The sequence below is a fragment of the Chiloscyllium plagiosum genome, unplaced genomic scaffold (genome assembly GCF_037043375.1).
Source record: "Chiloscyllium plagiosum isolate Xiang-an unplaced genomic scaffold, Cpla_swu_hap1 HiC_scaffold_1, whole genome shotgun sequence".
Lineage (NCBI taxonomy): Eukaryota > Metazoa > Chordata > Chondrichthyes > Orectolobiformes > Hemiscylliidae > Chiloscyllium > Chiloscyllium plagiosum.
In genome coordinates this window covers 139,974,684-139,995,415 of record NW_028270139.1, presented here as the reverse complement: position 1 = coordinate 139,995,415, position 20,732 = coordinate 139,974,684, and the positions used below count along the sequence as shown (strand labels likewise).

The window sequence follows — 20,732 nt, the reverse complement described above, 5'->3', positions numbered from 1 at the left end:
TGTTGAATATAGGATTAAAGACAGGATTCTTGGCAGTGTGAAAGAACAGAGGGATCTTGGTGTGCGAGTACATAGATCCCTCAAAATTGCCACCCAAGTGGATAGGGTTGTTAAGAAAGCATATGGTGATTTGGCTTTCATTAACAGGGGGATCGAGTTTAAGAGCCGCGAGGTTTTTGCTACAGCTCTACAACTCCCTGGTGAGACCACACGTGGAATATTGTGTCCAGTTCTGGTCACCCTATTATAGGAAAGATACAGAGGCTTTGGAGAGGTTGCAAAGAAGGTTTACCAGGATGCTGCCTGGACTGGAGGGCTTGTCTTACGAAGAGAAGTTGACTAAGCTCGGACTTTTCTCTCTGAAGAGGAGGAAGAGAGGTGACCTGATCGAGGTATACAGGATAATGAGAGGCATGGATAGAGTCAATAGCCAAAGACTTTTCCCCAGGGCAGGATTGACTGGCATGAGGGGTCATAGTTTTAAGATATTAGGAGAAAGGTATAGAGGGCACGTCAGCGGAAGGTTCTTTACGTAGAGAGTTGTGAATGCATGGAATGCGTTGCCAATGGTGGTGTTGGAAGCAGATTCATTAGGGACATTTAAGCGACTGCTGGACATGCACATGGATAGCAGTGAATTGAGAGGTGCGTAGCTTAATTTTGTTTCTACATTAGGATTAGTCCTCAGAACAACATTATAGGCCAAAGGGCCTGTTCTGTGCAGTACCTTTGTATGTTCTATGGAAGAAGGTGTGCCATGCTGAATCACTCTGCCATCTCTCTTTGTACTGTAAGACCTAATGTTTGATTTTTCTGTCAAGGGCTGTTTATGGGGATTGTTACAAGTATTTGGAACAGCATTATTAAGTTGGGATAATCTGTTGGGTTTTCGGACCATTAGGTTATTCCGTATTCTGATTTCTTTTGATTGTGTTTCATTCAGTAATCTTGCAAATAAATTTTGTTTTGCTTAAAACTGTGATTAGGCCGCCTGCATCACTCCTGGAATATTCACATTACACCTGCTTAAAACAACTAGCAAAGTGAGGGCTACATTTTTGAAATGTCTTGAGGGTGACTGGCTTTGCCCATAACACTTTTACAGGTTGTAATTGTATCAACCTCAGTTTTCAATATATATATATTTGAATAGACCAGAGCAATAATATGTTCCTTCCCTCTCCATTATTACAAATTTCACTTTTAAACATTAAAGACAGTGAAACAGCCCAGTATTATTCATATTAGAAGTTTGTCTGGAACACAGTCATTCATGTAGATGTGGGCAAGGCTATTTTGCAATTATTTGTCACTCCTTTCATAACTGCCAGACTTCACTGCTTACCGCTCATTTTGTCTTGTCTTGGATCGATTCAACTATTTGTCACTGCAAGTGAATTAATTGAGGCAAAGTCTCTTTGCTGGGGTGACTGCCCTTTCCTCCAGGATTGGATTGGAGATGGGAGTATTCTCTCTAGCTACCTTGAACCACAGCAAGGCTGCTTCACCATTGGGATAGGCAGCTGTTTCTTGTCCTTGCTGAAGAGAGTGTGTACTTATCGAACTCATACAGTCAAACAGCACTGAAACAGGCCCTTCGGTCCACAATGTCTGTGCTGACCATAACCACTAATCTACACTAATCCCATTTACCTGTACTTGGTCCATAGCCTACTGTGTCTTGGAATTAAGTGTCCCAGCAGATGCTTCTTAAATATTTCAAGAGTCTCTCTCAGGCAATCCATTCCATATTTTTACAACCCTCTGGTTGAAGAATATTTCCTCAGATCCATTCTAAACCATTTGCCCCTCACCTTAAACCTATGCCCTCTAGTCTTAGGCAACGGGAAAAGATTCTTATGATTTATCATGTCTCTCATGATTTTATACACTTCAATCAGTTCCACCCTTAGCCTTCCCTTCTCCAGAGAAGACAAACCCAGCCTGTCCAGACTCTTCTCATAACTGAGACTTTTCATCCCAGGCAACAACATGGTGAATCTCCTCTGCCCTCTCTCCAGTCCAACCATGTCCTTCAAATAATGTGGCAAACAGAACTGCACATAGTATTTCATCTGTGGCCTGACCAATGGTCTATAAAGTTATAACAAGACTTCCTTGCTCTATATGCTACACCCCAGCTAATGAAGGCAAGCATCCATTATGCCTTCTTCAGCATCCTGTCTACCTGAGCTGACACCGTCAGGGATCTATGGACTTGTATACCAAGGTCTGTTTGATCCTCATTGCTCTCTATGGACCTACCATTGATTGTGTGTATCCTTCACTTATTAGAACTCCCAAAATACATCACCTCACATTTATTAGGATTAAACTCCAGAATGGTTGGTGAAATTTCCTTCTCCATAGCGATGTCTGCTTTTCATTTTGTGCCCCTGTTTTCCACTTGCTTTATCAAATTCACTTTCTCGCTGACCAGTAACACTTCTAACCTGCTCACAAATTTAGCCATGCCTACAGGATTTGAATATCCTTTCACAGTGAGATCTTGATGTCAAATAATGTCTGCCTAGTGCTCCATGGTTTCATGTTCTAGCATAATTCCTCTCCAGTTGATTGGTGCATTTACACAACATATGAAATCACATGAAATCAGCTAATCCAGAACTATCAGTCTGAAACAGCAGCTTATCAGAGGCATCATTCTATTGGATTTGTTATTCTGTTACCGGGCGTGGTTGACAACTTCAGTGCAACCATAATTCTGGGTTATTGAATTTGACAATCACAATTTCACTGTAATTGAAAAGATCACATAATTTAAGATGTCCATTGAGCTAAAGGGTTGTTTTATTGAAAATGTTTAATTTGCTTTCAGTTTCCAACCACCAGCTGAGAATCTGGGATAAAATCCAGAGCTTGCAAGGAATTCAATCTTTGTTTTAAATTTCTTGACTGGAACAGGTGTTGAAAGCCAATTAGTAGAAGAACCAAGCAGCTGCAGTCTTCTGTCTATCCCAGCCTCGAAACTATTGTGGCTAGACATTGCAATTTTCCAACAGAGTTGAAGTGACACCAAACTTTACACCCATTCTAAAACAACCCGTTGATTAAAAAGTTTTAGTTCTTTGCAAATACTTCTTGTTTTGTTTTTATTTTAACATCTTAGCATTTAAAGGATGAGGGTACTTCATATAATTGTTCTGATTTTCAGCTTAAATATCAATCTTATTTAATTTATATGTTCGCAGGTAAATGTTTCTGCTTACTTCATTTAAAACATTTTCTTTTTTTAATATATTTTTAAAAATTTTCATGCCTTTATTTCCTGAATGTAGAACGGTTAGTTCAGCTTGTCATTTCTAAAATCATGCACTTAGTTCATAACTTTGATCATCCCACAACAAAGTCTCACAAGTGACTACTAGATCTGGTAATGAAAAATAAAGACATACATTTGTATGGCATCATTCACAACTCCATGGCATTCCAACATGCTTTGAAATGCATTAAGTACTTTGAATTTTATTTACTATTGTAATGTAGTAAAGGTAGCAACCAATTGCTGTTCAGCAAAGTCCACTATCAGAAATTCAATAATATCCAGATAAAGTATTGATTGTAGCATAAACATTGGCCACAGTAACAGGGAGAACTGCCTTGTTTTGGGAAGTGTTTGGAATCTTTTACATCTACCTGGGAGGGCAGGTTTAACTTCTCATCTAAAAGGCAGCAACTCCAAAAGTTCAGCATTCATCCAGCGCTGCGGGCAAGTGTCAACCTGGATTCTATGATCCAGTTTTTGGAATGGAATTGGAGCCCCCTTCTGATAAAGCTGCCAGCCATTTAGAGGTGCTTGCATGAAGTGGTCATTTAATTTTAATTTTAGAACCAACCTGAATTCTTTTAAAGTGTAATGATCAGAGGATTACATCCACTCCATCAAGGCTACATATTTTAATATGGATGGACTGATTCAACTGTTGTTTGTATCTGACTCTGTGTCAGGTAAAAGCTTCCAAAGTAACAAAAATGGCTATTACACCTTTTTTTATACCTGACCTGGAAGCATGCTGAAAGCCATCGGAACTTTCTGAAATGAGAATATGCTTAATTTTATCGATTTATAGAAAATGACAACAGTTTTAAAGAATATAATTCAGAAGCTGTGATCAGCAATTAAAATTTTAAAATTGCATATTATTCACCATAACCTTAGCCATGAAGTACCATATTTCTATGCTGCTACTTGTAGAATTATGGTCAGACATCAGGAACTATCCCCTGGGAATTTGATTACCTAATATGCTGTTCCTTCAAGTAAACATTCCTCTCATACTAGTTTCTTGGCTATCAAGAAATTTTTCATCTGCTTCATTTGCCAAGCTCCCACTGAGAGGAGAATAACGGTTTGAAACATAGCCCACCATAAGACGCTGCTGTTAGTTTCCTCATTTATTTGACGAAATTCTTCTTCACGTGACTGCAGGTAAGAAAGAAGATTTTAATTAAATGATCATACATACCAGGACTTGATTTGAAAATGCCACTCAATTTTCTGAATATCATAAGAGTTTTCATGGAAATGACATTTCTTAAAATAATTTCACTTAAAAGTTATCCTTACAAATCGCCTTTAAATAACTTTCAAGCAACTTCTTATGTACCATGTGCATCCAAAAATGTAATTTAGAAAATAAATTCAAAACCATCTGCTGGTAAAGCTGCACAATAAATTCTTGGCTTAAAATCAATTAATCCAAGTTAATCAATTGCAAAAGTGGTTGTGTTCTAATACACATCAAAATTACATAAAACAGAAACTTTTCTATAACTTTATTGAAATAAAACATGAACTAATTTGTGTTTTAGATAATCATAACTTCAAAATAAGCAGCCACTTTATTTTTGTTTATGGGGATTTATGCAGCAAGACATAATCATAAATATATCGATATGGATATATACACACACATACTAACTTCCCATCTCTGTTTTCTTTGAACTTCCCTTTAGTGATTCTTGAACTATCCTGAGTGACCTTTTGAGACCTTTAAACTAGCCCCGCCCCATCCCCAGCCAAAATGGCACATATCTAGTATTTTAGAATATCCAAATGAAAGAATCCTTTTGAAGTCAAAGTGCCTTAACATTCTTGCGGAATGTTAGCTTCTGCATCACAAAGGTGAAAGATTCACTGTGTCAACTGTACATTTAGTGGAAAGCATGGTCTCTACCATGTGCAGTACTTGGACCTTGGATGCAGAATCCATCTTTTAAACCAAGGCTCAAAAAAGAGCAGTGTGAGAGGTAATTTCAGTTTAAACTTTAAGATGTGCCTGGACCACAGACTGATCTATAATAAAAGACAAAACTTTTGTTTCTTTTCTAACAACCATTTTATATACTCAAAAGTAGAATAGTTTAAATTGTGCAGAATGCTGACAATTTGTGAGCGATAGTAAAAACAAGCAGGCTCTTGATTGATGAAGCCATTCACACAGCAGGGAAGGATAAGTCCTTGACTGATAAGACTGCTAGCACAGACAGAGAAGAATAAGTCTTTGACTGATAAGACTACAGGGTGAGAAAAACAACAACTTTAGAGACTCTGAAGACATTTGTTGCAGACTTTGTGATAAAAATAATGATGTTTTTAAGAATGTGAACCTCATGGCTTGTTGGAGCCAAGGAGAGGAGGGACTTGTGCTGTATATAATGCGAGACTTTGTAAGCCTCAGCGCGCCTTTTCTTTAAGGGTGCCCGACTCTGCAGACTTGACTTGTTAATAAAACTTTGTTTTCCTGAATTTGTCTAGAGCGATTATTGAGAAGCGATTTTCGTTTCAAAAAAGAGCAGAAATTTATGTTTAAGACCATCATTTCTTATTCTAAGTTCAAAGGCACTTTCAGGTGATAACCTCATTATCCCAGGAATTTGCTTAATCAACTTTCTGTGAGCTCCTTGTAGATATTTTGTTCAGGTGTGTTATAACACATCCCTGGAGTTGGTGGATTTGGACCAGTAGTAGGGACATCACCACTGAGCCACAAGAGCCTTCTGGGCTACTTCCAGTTATTTTCTAATCAACTTGTTTAGAGATGAGATTACACATCTCTGGAGTAGATGGGAGTTGAACCTAGCCCTCCTGGCTCAGAGGGTAGGGACACTATCACAGCACCACAAGAGTCCCTTCTGATCTACCTCGACCATTATTGGCTTTATTGTGAGCTTTACATTACTGATTAACTGAAATTAAATTCCACCAGCCACCATGGGCGAATGTGAACCTCTATCATTAGCCTGGGCCTCTGGGTTAAGAATCAAAAAATTCACCTCCTTTTGCGACACAGGTTCATTCTGGATGATATCAAGTAACAGATGAAGACAATGGATATTGTAAATGCTACGGGTCCTGACAATGTCCCAAAAATAATACTGGAGACTTGTGCTATAGAACTGGTCATACTCCCTAGCCAGGTTGTTTCAGTAAAGCAAATGTGGAAAATTGCCTTGTCATGTCCTGTACACAAAAAGCAGGACAAATCCAGTCGAGCCAATTACTGCCCCATCAATCTACCCTCAATCATCAGTAAAGTGATGGAAGATATCACCAACAGTGTTATCAAGTTACATTTGCAAAATTATAGTCTATTCACTGACTTTCAATTTAGGTTCCACCAGGGCCACTCATCTACTGACCTCATTATAGCCATCCTTTAAACATGAATAAAAGAAGTGAATTCCAGAAGTGAAATGAGAGTGCTTTCAAATTCAGGCAGAATTTGACTGAGTATATCATCAAAGAGTCCGAGCAAAATTGGAGAATCAAGAGGTAAACTTTCTGCTGTTGGAGGTCAATCATTTCAACCCCAGGATACCTTTGCAGGTGTTTCTCAGGGGAATATCCTAGGCCTAGTCATCTTCAACTGCTTCATCAAAGACCTTCCCTCCAATGATAAGGTCAAGAGTGGGATGTTCACTGATGATTACGTGATTTGCGACTCCTCAGACACCGAAGTAGCTCACTTGCATTTGCGGCAAAACCTGGACAACAGCCAAGCTTAGGCCAATAAGTGGCAAGTAATATTCTCACCACATAAGTGTGAAGTAATGGCTTTCTCCAGCAAAAAGAACCTAACTATTGCCTCTTGACATTCAATGACATTACATTGATGCATCCCCACCTGCTAACATCCTGGGACTGCCAGTGACCACAACTGAACTGGACCAGTCATACAAATACATTGGCTACAAGAAAAGATCAGAAGCTGGGAATTCTAGCGTGTGTAACTCACCTCCTGACTGCCCAGTAGCCTGTCTACCAGCTAGAAGCCATAGGTCAAGAATACCCATCACTTGCCAGATTGGGTGCACCTCTAATAGTTTGACACCATCCAGGACAAAGCACCTTGCTTGATTTGGCACTTCATCCACCAACTTCAGCATTCACACCCTTCACTACCAACACTCAATAGCAGCAATGTAAACCATCTACAAGATGTATTGCAGCAACTCACTAAGGCTCCTCCTTCAAAACCCACAACCTCTATCACCTAGCAGGATAATGGCAGTAAATGCATGATTACAGTACCATCTGCAAGTTCCTCTCTGAGGTTACCATCCTGACTTAGAATTATTTTGTCATTCCTTCACTGTCACTGGGTAAAGATCTTGGAACTCACTTTCAACAGAACTGTGGAGCACAAGGGCTGCAGCATTTCAAGAAGGCAGCTCATCACCACTATGTCCAGCGCAATCAAGAATGGGCAATATATGCTGGCCTAGCCAGTGGCATTCATAAACAAAAACAGCTCCCACTGGTCTACCATATCAAAACTCCACCCAACTTTTGGCAGACTCCCATGTTGAGGATGAAAAATCCAAACGTCAGAAAGTCACTAAGGTCAGGGGGGTATCTCTGTAAAGCAGAAAGTTTACACTACTGTTCTTTGCATTACAAAAAACACTGCCATACCCTCTGATAGTCCTGCTGTCTACTGATATATTGCATTTGTTTGAGTAAATGCAGCATTCTTGTCTTCACTTCATTGATCATGTCTTTGGTTTCTTCAAGAGACTCATCAGTAGCATGTTCGCCAACCTGAACATCTAAATTTACACGCTGTAAAACAGAAAACCACTGTAAACAGAGAGGAAATGGCAATGGTATTAAAAATGAAAAGCACAGCAATTCAGGCAGCATCCGATGAGCAGCAAAATCGACGTTGGGCTTTTGCCCGAAACGTCAATTTTGCTGCTCGTTGGATGCTGCCTGAATTGTTGTGCTCTTCCAGCACCACTGATCCAGAATCTGGTTTCCAGCATCTGCAGTCATTGTTTTTATCCCTTAAAAATGAAAAGTGCAACATCTCCCAAAAAAGTAACTTTACGTACTCAATATTGAATTCTGAATTTAGTTGACCTTCCATAAAATTATTTGATGGTGGTCCTATCTATCTCTTACTATCGTTACAAAAGGTGATGAGAAGAGTTTCTGTTGAATTTCAGTGCAATTATAATTTCAACATGAAGTAACATTATTCCTGGCTTTTTAAAGCAGGAACCAATATAACAAATTCTCAGTTTCAGATAAACAATTCTCACCACTGTCACTATTCCCACCATTGTATTATTACACCATCTACACTTACACTCATAGAATGTGTTCTACATTATAGCAATTAGTAAGTTTTAAAAATAACTCTGGCTATCAAGTGTCTTGGACGGTCCTGAGTCAATGAAAGATACTACATAAATGCAAGGTTTCCTTTCCGTAGAAATTTACAACACAATTATTTTTATGGACACAATTTACAGATCAGGAAATCATTTAGCAATTGTGCCTCCTCGCTAATTCCAGTAGTATTTTAAAAAATGTCCATTGCCTCATCTTCAAATATTTATGCATATTTTCTTAAAGGTACATGTATCTCTGTGATTGACGATTTTGAATTAAATCAGCACACTGAGGCAAAAGGCTTTCCCCATTAATCCAGATTTGCTTATAAAACATACATTAAAGCTCTGAGTCATTTTCTGTTCTCCAATGGAATTGCCTTGAACCCACATATTTGTCTGCCATTGGAGGCAGGAAGAGAGTCAGTAAAGCATACAATTTAAATTTTTGATGCAAATTCCAATTTGCAGTGCCTTCCCAAGCCAAGTTACTTTTGAATGGCCTCATACCAGATCAGGCCTTGATGTATGAATCTCACCTACAAATGCTCTGTGGCTGAGGTTATCATTGTAAGGATCATAGGAAATTTGAATTCCCTTCCCCTTGTTATTTTTGTGGCGCTGGTGTAGATTTTGAATGCATGTAAGTAAAACCCATCATGGTTAAGAGTTCATGGTTTCTCAATAAAGTCTGTTGAGAAATCTACAACATGTGAACATATGAATTAGGAACAGGAGTAGGTAATTTTGTTAGGCAAATGTTGAATGATTTTACTGCAAACTGTAACAAACATTGTTTGTATTGTAATGTAAATGTGTTTTGAATGCAATAGATGAGCATAAGACTCTGTCCTGCAAACGTCAGTTGCCGTAATATTAACCAGAGTCAAAAAGTGTGGCGCTAGAAAAACACAGCAGGTCAGACAGCAGGCAAGTCAATGTTTCGGCATAAGCCCTTCATCAGGCAGGGCTTATGCCAGAAATGTTGACGCATCCTCAGATGCTGCCTGACCTGCTGTGCTTTTCCAGCGCTACACTTTTCGACTCTGACTCTCCAGCATCTGCAGTCCTCACTTTCTCTCATTATATAAGTATTGTTGTAAATTACAATCAATGTGATTACTCTTAAAATCCATCTGGGCATTTAGGGATGAGCAAAAAGTGGTGCCTGGCCAGCAATGCCCTCATCCCATGAATGAATAAAAAAAACCTTTCTAAGTGGAGAAAGTGAAATATTGAAATCAGAACTGTAGAAAGATATGCTAAGAAAAACTCGTGTTGTGTTTGAATTGAGATTTAAACGTCTGATAATCTATAACATTTCAAAAGGTGGCCTCGCTGTTGAAGATGAGAAAAATCTAAACACCTGTTACATTTCTTCAACTGACAGGTAATCAACTTCGAAATGGAAATGAACACCATCTGAAGCTAAAATTAAAGCCGAAGAACTTCTGAAGAACAGTCATATTGGACTCGCAATTACTTCATCTTGGATGGTGTCAAACGTTTTGTGTTGTTTGAGCTGCACTCATTCAGGCAAGTGGAAAGTATTCCATAACATTCCTGATCTATGCCTTGAAATTGGGAGATGGACTTCAGGGAGTCAAGATGCGGATTACTCGCTGCAAAATTCCCTAGCCTCTGACCCGAACCTGTAGCCTCAATGTTTGTATTGGCAGATTCAATTCAGTTTCTGAATTGGTAACCCCAGGCACTTACTGATGGTAATGCCATTGAATGTCATGAAACAATAGTTAGATTTGCTCTTGTTGGATATGGTTATTGGCAGTATATGGTGTGAAATCAGGCGGATCGCTTCATCAGCCCAACCTTGGATTTGTCCATGTCTTGCTGCCTATAGACAGAAACTGCTTCAGTATTTGAAGGGTCAGGAATGATGCTGAACATTGGGCAGTTATCAATGAGCATCCCTACTTTGGACCTCATAGTGAAGGGAATCTTATCGATGTAGCGGCTGAAAATGGTTAGGCCTAGGGCACCACCCTGAAGAATTCCTGCAGTAATGGCCTTCAGCTAAAATTATTAACCTCCAGGAAGCACAACCATCTTCCACAGTGTTAGGTATGACTCCAAACAACAGAGCTTTCTTCCTGATTCCCCATTTATTCAAGACTTTCTTGGGCTTCTTTGTGAAATATTCTCAAATGCTGCCTTGATATCAAGGGAATTAACTCTTTCCTCACTTCAGGAATTCTACTATTTTGTCCATGTTTGGACTAAGGCTATAATGAGGTCAGGAGGTAAGAGGCCCTGGTGGAACCAAACAGGGCATCCAACAGCAGGTTCCTCATTTGCAAGTAGGAGTTAGTGATCCCTTCCATCACTTCAATGAGAATCAAGATCAGTCTTGAAAATATATTATTGACACCAGTGTGTATTTTTTAAATTGTAGCTATTTAGAAGAAACATTAAGTGAAGGACCATTTCTATCTATTGTAATGGATACTAAATATTTCGAACAGACAGCAGAATTTTCAAGTCTGTTGATCAAATAGCACCAAAATCATCTTAATTGCATTGCCATTTGTGGCATTATTGCCTTACACAAAATGATTGCAGAGTTCTGCTTCATAGGAACAGTACAGTTAATCAAATTAATTTCTTCTGTCTGAAACATTTTCAGATGTTTATAGAACACATAATAAAGAAAATGCAATGTAAGCCACTTAATAATGTTCTTGAATAATGTGTAATCTTGGATTTTTGTGTGCCAGTAAGTTAATTGTGCATCTACTTTGATGAGATAAGGAGAATTTTCTTCACCCAGAGAGTGGTGAACTTTTGGAACTGTCTGCCATAAAAAGCAGTTGAGACCAAAACATTGAATGTTTTCAAAGCTTTGGATATAGTTTTTAGGCTGAGATAGATCAAAGGGTATGGGGAGAAACTGGGAACAATGTATTGAGTCGGATGATCAGGCATGATCATATTTAACAACAGGGAAGACTCAACTGGCCAAATGCCCTGCTCCTGTTTTCTTTGTTTTCTTTAATGCATCCATGGGATGTGGGCATCACTGGCAAGATTAGCATTTGTTTCCCATCCTTACTTAGTGGGCAATCAAGTGTCAACCATATTGCTGTGAGTCTGGAATCACAGTAGGTAAGACCAAATAAGGTTGGCAGAATTTCTTCCTGAAGGGTCATGAGCAACTAGTTGCGTTTTTATGATAGTGGTTACATGATCAAGGCCCCAAGGGAAACTTCCATATCCGCCACAGATTCACCTGCACCTCCACCCACATCATCTACTGCATCCGCTGCAGCCGGTGTGGCCTCCTCTATATTGGGGAGACAGGCCGCCTACTTGCGGAGCGATTCAGAGAGCACCTCTGGGCCACCCGGACGAACCAACCCAACCAACCTGTGGCACAGCATTTCAACTCCCCCTCCCACTCCACCGAGGATATGCAGGTCATTGGACTCATCCACCGCCAAACCACAACAACCCGACGGTCGGAGGAGGAGCGTCTTATCTTCCGACTGGGAACCCTCCAACCGCAGGGGATGAACTTGGACTTCACCAGTTTCTTCATCCCCCCTCCCCCCACCTTGTCTCAGCCGGATCCCTCCAGCCCGGCACCGCCTTCCTGACCTGCAGTCTTCTTCTTGACCTCTCCGCCTCCATCCTACTCCGACCTATCACCCTCACCTTGACCTCTTTCCACCTATCACATTTCCAACTCCCCTCCTCCAAGTCCCTCCTCCCTACCTTTTATCTTCTCCTGCTGAACACTCTCTGCTCATTCCTGAAGAAGGGCCTGTGCCCGAAACGTCGAATCTCCTGTTCCCTGGATGCTGCCTGACCCGCTGTGCTGTTCCAGCAATAAAGTTTCAACTTTGATCTCCAGCATCTGCAGACCTCACTTTCTCCTGGTTACATGATCACCATTAGATAAGCTTTCTGCTCCAGTTCTTTCTTGAATTAAGTTCTAATTCACCACATTCCACGGTGGTATTTGAACCCATATCACCAGAACTTTAGCCTGAGGTTCGGGATTACTAGTCCATTGCTACTGCTCCATTTCCTGCCTTTGCTGGGCCCATTCAATGTTCTCAGCATTTGAACTATTCTAATATAATTGATTATTTATATTTTCTCTCAAAACAAAATTCTTAATTGACAGCCATACCAGTTTGTTCCCAGCAAACACTGCTATTTTGGTGGAGTTGGACGTTAGGCAGATACGGTGTTCCCCTTGAGAGTGTGACTGAAATGTAAAACGACTCTGTGGCCCATACAATTTATGCAACAAAACCTGTTTCCAAGAAAATAAGGAACATGAATTACTTAGTAATGATACAATTTTCTGTAGTTATTTTCTTTTTCATTGCCTGAAAGACATTCAAGTTGAAAGCAAACATCCAGGCCTGAATTTTCTTTGTCATTACAAAAATGGCAGTGGAGGCCTGTTTCCATAAGTCCTGCCATTTTCACGGTGGAGGGTATGAGTGGTGTGGGTTTCAATTTGCGCATCCATGACTCATGGGGCAGCTACACACATTAAAATCTATCTGCCTCAGGCTGATTGCTTTTCAATTGGCACAAACAAAATGCTACCTGTACCTATTAGACTTGGAAGGATGAAACGCAAAGCTGGTTTATAACAATGCCGGAAATTGTGATAAGGCTGAGATTGGGAGCAATTATGATCCAGTAAATGATGGCAAAGAAACTGATAAAGAAAAGAGAATGCAAGCTAGCAAGGAACATGAAGGTGGACTACAAAGCTTTTATCAATATGTGAAAAGGAAAATAATGAGCAAAGTTCAGAGAAAGAGGAGTGATCTCACTAAAGCTTACAAAATTACTGCAAGGTATGTTTCTGCTGTCTGGTTACTGAAGAACCAGGGACAAAGTCCCAGGATAAGGGACAGGCTATCTAAGGGTGAGAACGAATTTTATTCATTCAGAGAGTGGTGAATCTTTGGAGTTCCCAACCCAGAGGACTGCTGAAACCCAATCATTAAGGAACTTTACAAAGAATCATGGATGCTATTAAAGAGACATGGGGCATCGGCTCACATAGGGAATTATGAATGTTCATGGGGGATGGATATAGGGCCACAGGTTGGCATTAGGATATGAGGGGACATAAGGACATATCTTTGAAATAAAAGCCAACATTTCTTCCTCCTTCCCTACCACCTGCTGAACTTAGATGCTAGGTTTTTTGTGATTCATGTGTGAGGAATCTCAATTTATGTTGCAGCTTTTGGTAATTTTTTTTCCATTAAATAATATTCATCTCATCTATTATTCATGCAAAGTTGCATAACTTTACTGTTTCCCACATCAAATCCAATCACCCATGTTTTTGCCCACTTATTTAACCTGGCTATACCTCTTTGTAGTTTCTTTGTGCCATCCTCATGATTTACCTTCCCACCTATCTTCTGTCACCTGCAAATTGGCAATCGTATACTTACTTCCCTCAACTAAGTCTTTCATAATATATTGTAAATATTTATGGTCCTAGCAGTGGGATTCCACTAGGTCCAGTCTGCCATCTTGAAAATGCCCCCTTTAACCTAACTCTCTGTCTTCTTTGTTTAGCAATCTTTAATCCATGATAATATGATAGCTCCAACACTGTGGGCTTTTTTCTTGTTAGTTGATTGGATTTGATTTATTTATTGTCATGTGCACCTAAGTACAATGAAAAGGTTTGTTTACAAGCAGTATTGGCAGATCATGGTAAGCAAGGACATACAGATCTTAGGGTGAATTTTTTTTTAATTTTAAAAATTCTTTTAAAAATTAAACAGCAAAATTTATGATGTGCAATATCTTACCAAACATTTTCATAGGTTTCGTTTAACTACTAGCTATGTCTGTTGCACAATAATGTATTAAAAATGCATAAGATTAAATATTTTTGTACCTGCTCATCTGGACCTTTGACAATCACAAACATCCCCAAGCCTGGAGCAGAAGGAAGAAAATCTCGTGTGGCCAAATCCCAGGATTGGATTTTATAATGTCCTAAACAGAAGGAGAGTCAGATAATTATTAATTGCTGTCATGTTAACCACTAGCAATTATAAAAGAGTGAACTGAGGCAAGAATTCTGACTGGGAAACTAAAACTACAATTTGTGGTCTTCAAAATTGTGAACCTCCTGTTCCCACACTCACCCCTTCATTGTGCATTTATAATTTAAGTGTTACATCACTTAACGAATTTTGTAATCAATTTTTTTTGTTTCATACCGTTTTGGTCAGTTTTCCCTCAAAGATACATGATCCAAGGATCAACACATGCCTATTGACATATCAGTTTCTCCAGATGCTGCATGCACGGACATCAGAGGTCTGTGCAGTAGTTGGAGAAAATTTTTATTTATTCATTCATGGGATGTGGGCATCGCTTGCTGGCTCGAATGTATTGCTCGTCCCTAGATGCCCTTGAGAAAGTGGTCGTGAGCTGCCTTCTAGGCTACTGCAGTCCACAATCCAGAAATTAGAGAGAACATAAATGTTGTGTTGGTGTCTTACACCACTAGTCTAAACATCAACATTGCTCATTTTAGAAATGTCTGTAATGACCATATCTTTATCAAATAAATCCTATAATATTTTTAAGAATATGCCTTCATTATGAATAATACAATAAAAGTGAATTGTTGAGAAGTAATATAAAATGTGAAAATGGTGTTGTATATATTTCATCACACGTAAAAAGCAAAGAACTGCCCATTGCTTCAAAGATGCCTGGAATTCATCCTCATTTACATGGAGATATTCTGATTATGGGTGCATCCAACAAATATAAGGTATAGGAGCAGAATTCGGCCATTTGGCCCATCTAGTCTGCTCTGTCATTCAATCATGACTGACATGTTTCTCAACTCCATTCTCCTGCTGTCTTCTAACCCTTGATCTTACTTCTGACTTAAATACGGTCTATGACTTGGCCTCCAAAGTCTCCTGTGGTATTGAGTTCCACAGATTCATTATCCTCTGAGTGAAGAAATTCCTCCTCATCTCAGTTCTAAAAGGCCGTCCCTTCACTCTGAAGTTGTGCCCTCAGGTCATACTCTCTCCTACTGGTGGAAACATCATCTCCACATCCACTGTACAAAAGCCTGTTAGTATTCCATAAGTTTTAGTGAGATTTCCCCATCAACCTTCAAAACCCCATCAAGTATAGACCCCGAATCCTCAATTGTTCTTCATATGACCAGCCCTTCAACCTGGGTTCATTCCTAAGAACCTCCTCTCAATCCCCTCCAAGGCCAGCGCATCCTTCCTCAGAAAAGGGACCTAAAATTATTCACAATATTCAAAATGCAGTCTGACCAGAGGATTAATCAGCCTCAGCAGTACATCCCTGCTCTTATATTCTAGCCCTCTTGAAATGAATGCTAACATTGCATTTGCTTTCCTAAGTGCCAACTGAACCTGCATGTTAACCTTAAGAAAATCCTGAACAAGGACTCCAAAGTACCTTTGTGCTTCAGATTTTTGAAGCTTTTCACCATTTAGAAAATAGTTTATGCCTCTATTCTTCCTATAAAAGTACATAATACCATACACGGGGAGTTGATGGCCTAGTGGTATTATCACTAGACTATTAAACCAGAAACTCAGCTAATGTTCCAGGGACCTGGGTTCAAATCCCACCACTGCAGATGGAGGAAATTGAATTTAATAATAATCTGGAATTAAGAATCTGCCATGAGACCACTGTCAATCACCAATGTCCTTTTGGGAGGAAACTGCCATCCTTACCTGGTCTGGCCTACATGTGACTCCAGATCCACAGCAATGTGGTTAACTCTCCAACTGCCCTTTGAAATGACCTAGCAAGCCACTCAATTCAGGAGCAACTAGGGACGGGCAATAAATGCTGGCCAACTAGTGCCTCATGTATGAACTTAAAAAAAGCTTTCCCACATTGAATTCTATCTACCACTTCTTTGGCCACTCTCCTAGCCTGTCTAAGGCCTTCTGCAGCCTCTCCTCCTCCTCAGCACTATCTGTTTCTCCACCTATCTTTGTGTCATCTCCAAACCTGGGAAAAATACCCTCAGTTCCTTCATCCAGGTAGTTAATGTATAATGTGAATAGTTGTGGTCCCAATATTGACCCCTGCAGAAGTCCACTAGTCACCAGATGCCATCCTGAAAAAGACTCCTTTATCCCCATTCTCTGTCTTCTGCCAGTCAACCAAACCACTATCTAAGCCAATATCTTGTCAGTAACATCATAGGCCTTTAGATAATTTAGAAGTCTCCTGTGCAGCATCTTGTTAAAGGCCTTCTGGAAATCCAAATGGATCACATCCACTGGCTCTCCTTTGTCTGACCTGCTCACTAACTCCTCAAATAACTCTAACAGATTGGTAAGACATGACTTCCTCTTGACAAAATTGTGTTGATCAGCCCTATTTTACCATGCATTTCCATGTATTCCACAATCTCATCCTTAATAATGAACTTTAAACCTTATCAATGACCAAGGTCAGATCAACAGTCTATAGTTTCCTGTCTTTCCTCCCTTCTTAAATAGGGTGTTACATTAGCCATTTTCCGGTCTCTGAGATACTCCCTGAACCAGTGATTCTTGAAAGATCACCACCAATGTCTCCATAATCTCCTCAGCTATATTTTTCAGAACTCTGGGTTATTTTCCATCTAGTGTGAGTGATTTATCCAGATCTTTCAGCTTCTCCAGAACCTTCTCCTTAGTGATGGCCACTACACTCACCTCGGTCCCTGACTCTTTTGAGGTTCTGATATACTAATGTTGTCTTCCACTATGAAGACTGATGCAAAGTAACTATTCAGTTCCTCTGCCATTTCTTTGTTCCCCGTTACTACTTCTCCAACCTCATTTTTCAAAGGTCCGACGTCAACTCTTGCCTCTCCCTTACCTTTTAGATATTTAAAAACAAACTCTTGCTAACTTCTTTTATATTCCTGTAGATATATTCAACGACATATTTCATTTTCTCCCCCCTTATAGCTTTTTTTGTTGTCCTCTGCTGGTTTTTTAAGGCTTCCCAATCTCCTGGTTTCACCACATGCATGGATTCTTTTGCTTTTGTGCTGTCCTTAACTTCCCTTGTCAGCTATGGTTACCTTGTCCTCTCCTTAGTATGTGTATTCTTCCTTGTGATGAATTTCTGTTATGCCTTCCAATTTAGCCGTGAAACTTCTGCTATTGCTGCTCCACTGTCTTCCTGTTAGGTTTTCCTTCCAATCGACTCTGCCAAGCTCCTCCCTCTTGTCTTTGTAGTTACCTTTACTCAATTGTAATAGCGTTACATCTGACTCAAGCTTCTCCTGTGAAACTGCAGGGCCAATTCTATCATATTATGGTCACTGCCTCCTCAGGATCCTTCGCCTTGAGCTCCGAAGTGAAGTCTGCCTCATTACACATCACCAAATCCAGAATTGACTGTTCCCTGGTGTGCTCTACCACAAGCTGATCCAGAAATCCATCTCTTGACATTCCATAAATTCCTTTTCTTGGGCTCTGCTACCAAACTGATTTTCCCAGAAATATATTGAACTCCCCTGGATCATTGTAATAGTGCCTTTCTGACACGTTTTTTTCTACCTCCTAATCTATTTTCTTCCCCATACTCTGAGTACTGCTTGAAAGATAATTTATCTTTGAGTGTGTCTTTGAAACACCATCAACCATTCAAAGGAACTTTCAGTTTATTAATAAATAAATTAATATGCAATTACATTTCTGGTGTATGGACGAGAATTCAATCACTAAAGAAGTCTAAATAACGTTATTCTAAATGTGGGAAAATGAATCAAGTATTTAAAGGTTCTCAAGGATCATCTACAAAGTGAATTACTTTATCGTGCTAAAGCCAATACTCTCAGCACTCAGCCTCTCATTCTCTACACTTTGCACGTGAATAGTTACGTTGTAGGGAGTGAGAGGTCCTTTTAAGATTTTGGAAAATAAATTTTAATAAATTTCATTAAGTAGATTCTTCAATTAGCAATATATCTAGAGTTTGGGGAGGGAGAACTAGTGTGCAGTATTCATTATTGTGTAGCATTAATTTATCAGCAAACTGATAAAGAAATATTTGTGCAACATGAAGGTAATCAATGAAATTTCCAAGGACATTCAGAGCAAACAATGTGCACTTTCTGTCCTGAGAATGATGCAGGTGGTGTAGAGCACCTTTTCAGCTTAAAAGTAACAGACAACTTCCTTCATAATTTACAAAATCTTTAATTTATGTTAAGAAACTTTTAGCTTCAATTAATTTTATGGTAATGAAATGTAAATGCTGAGCAACAAAGATTCCCAATTATAAAGTTGTAAAGATACTGCTGTTGATCAATTACAAACGAAGTGATTCACTGAAACAGCAGATTGACAAAGACATAATGATGATAAAAGAGATGTGTGGACCATTCAATCAATTTAAACTAAAGGTGTGAAAAATGGACACTAATCTACTTTTCGATAAACGACATTGTATTTCATTACCAAAACCCATGTTACCTCAATCATCTCCAATGGTTAAGAAAAGCTAGTAATTATGTGACTTGCTTTAACAAAAAGACATTTAACTCTTCTTAATCAGTGAACAAGTCTTTCTCTGAATTTTATTGAAATAGCAACAATATTTTAAATACACACTCACCTGTAACCAGGGTATCACCTGGAATATCCTCTATGATACACTTTTCTTCTTTCTCCCCCTGATGAAAATAAAGAGAAGAGGTGAGACTCCAGCTCAAAATGAACAGAAATTCTGTGACTGGATGTTTCATTTTAGTTGCGAATTCAGTAGCATTAGTGGAGTCTTCAGAGAGCAGAAATCTGAATATTGTAGATCTACCAACTGACACGTCACACAAAACCTGATTTGATTTTACTGAGACACTTTTCTATTACACCAGCTGGATATTTAGTCACATGACATATAAGCCCATCCCATCAGACATAAACTACTAATTGCAGATCCCTCAAAATTGATTTTGCAAGTATTATTGAAGGGAATGTGTATTTTTTAACTGAAAAGAGATCCTAACCCATGCTCAATTTGTTTCTCCTCTTTAACCAAGCATTAAGTATAGTTGAATATCCCCCTTCCCCCAACCATCCAACAATTCACACAGAAAGTAGGTATGCACTATGTTGCAGGGAAGTCAAAGAGTGTGGTGCCAGTCAGGCAGCATCCGAGGAGCAGGAGAATTGACGTTTTGAGCTTAAACTCTTCCTCTCTGGTGCAGGGAAGGTCAATTGGGGCTTTCAAAAGACATTATTATCTGAAATGAAAATTTGTAAAGCAGCGCAGAGAAAGCAAGCACTAAGCGAATAGCTTCTTCAGTGGGCCATATAAACATGAAATGCCAAATACACTCATAGCAACAGAACATAGAAACTTAGAAAATAGGAGCAGGAGTAGACCATTCAACCCCTGGGGCCTGCTCTGCGACTCATTATGATCATGGTTGATCAAGCTTAATACCCTCTCCCACCCTCCCCTGATATCCCTTGATCCATTTTAGCCACAACAACTATATCTACCTCTTTCTTGAAAACAATGGTTTAGCTTCAACAACGTTCTATGATAGTGAATTCCTCAGGCTCACCACTCTTTACGGGTGAAAACGTTTCTCCTCATCTCAGTCCTATATGGCCTACCCATATCCTGAAAATATGACCCTTGATTCTGGACTTTCACCATTATGACCATCCTCTTGCATCTGACCTGTTTGAATGTTATAGGTTTCTATGAAATCCCACCCCCATTCTTGTAAACTTCAGTGAACACAATCCTAATCGACTCAAATTCTCATCATACATCAGTCCACCATCCCAGGAATCAATTTTGTTAAATCTTCCCTGCAATCTCTCTGTAGCAAAAACATCTGTCCTCAGATGAGGAGATTAAAACAGCATAGAATATTCCAGATGTGGCCTCATCAATGCCCTCTGCAATTGCACCAAGACAACCTTAATCCTGTACTCGAATCTTCTCACTACGAAGTTACACTTTGTCTTCTTTACTGCCTGCTGTACTTGTACACTCACTTCCAGCAAATGATGCACAAGGACACCCAGATCTCATTGAACATTACC

At 39.4% G+C, this 20,732-nt stretch overlaps 1 protein-coding gene across 1 annotated transcript; it reads right to left on the bottom strand.

Annotated features, from left to right (window-relative positions):
- Positions 1 to 2,793: 2,793 nt before the first annotated feature.
- Positions 2,794 to 19,511, bottom strand: LOC122563771 (transmembrane emp24 domain-containing protein 11-like). Its single transcript, XM_043718379.2, has 5 exons — positions 19,288 to 19,511; positions 14,546 to 14,646; positions 12,794 to 12,919; positions 7,940 to 8,086; positions 2,794 to 4,444 (listed from the first exon to the last, which is right to left on the bottom strand). The coding sequence occupies exons 1-5, from the start codon at positions 19,415 to 19,417 to the stop codon at positions 4,295 to 4,297; spliced, it is 654 nt and encodes a 217-aa protein (XP_043574314.1). The 5' UTR covers positions 19,418 to 19,511; the 3' UTR covers positions 2,794 to 4,294.
- Positions 19,512 to 20,732: the final 1,221 nt, after the last annotated feature.

Bases quoted from the DNA above. Each gene is read 5' to 3' on its own strand.
- LOC122563771 (XM_043718379.2), bottom strand. From the start codon at position 19,417: ATGAAACATCCAGTCACAGAATTTCTGTTCATTTTGAGCTGGAGTCTC. The intron at 14,647-19,287 runs GTGAGTGTGTAT...CCTTCTGTTTAG, and splicing joins AGGTGATACCCTGGTTACAG to GACATTATAAAATCCAATCC. The intron at 12,920-14,545 runs GTACAAAAATAT...TCTTGGAAACAG, and splicing joins TCAAAGGTCCAGATGAGCAG to GTTTTGTTGCATAAATTGTA.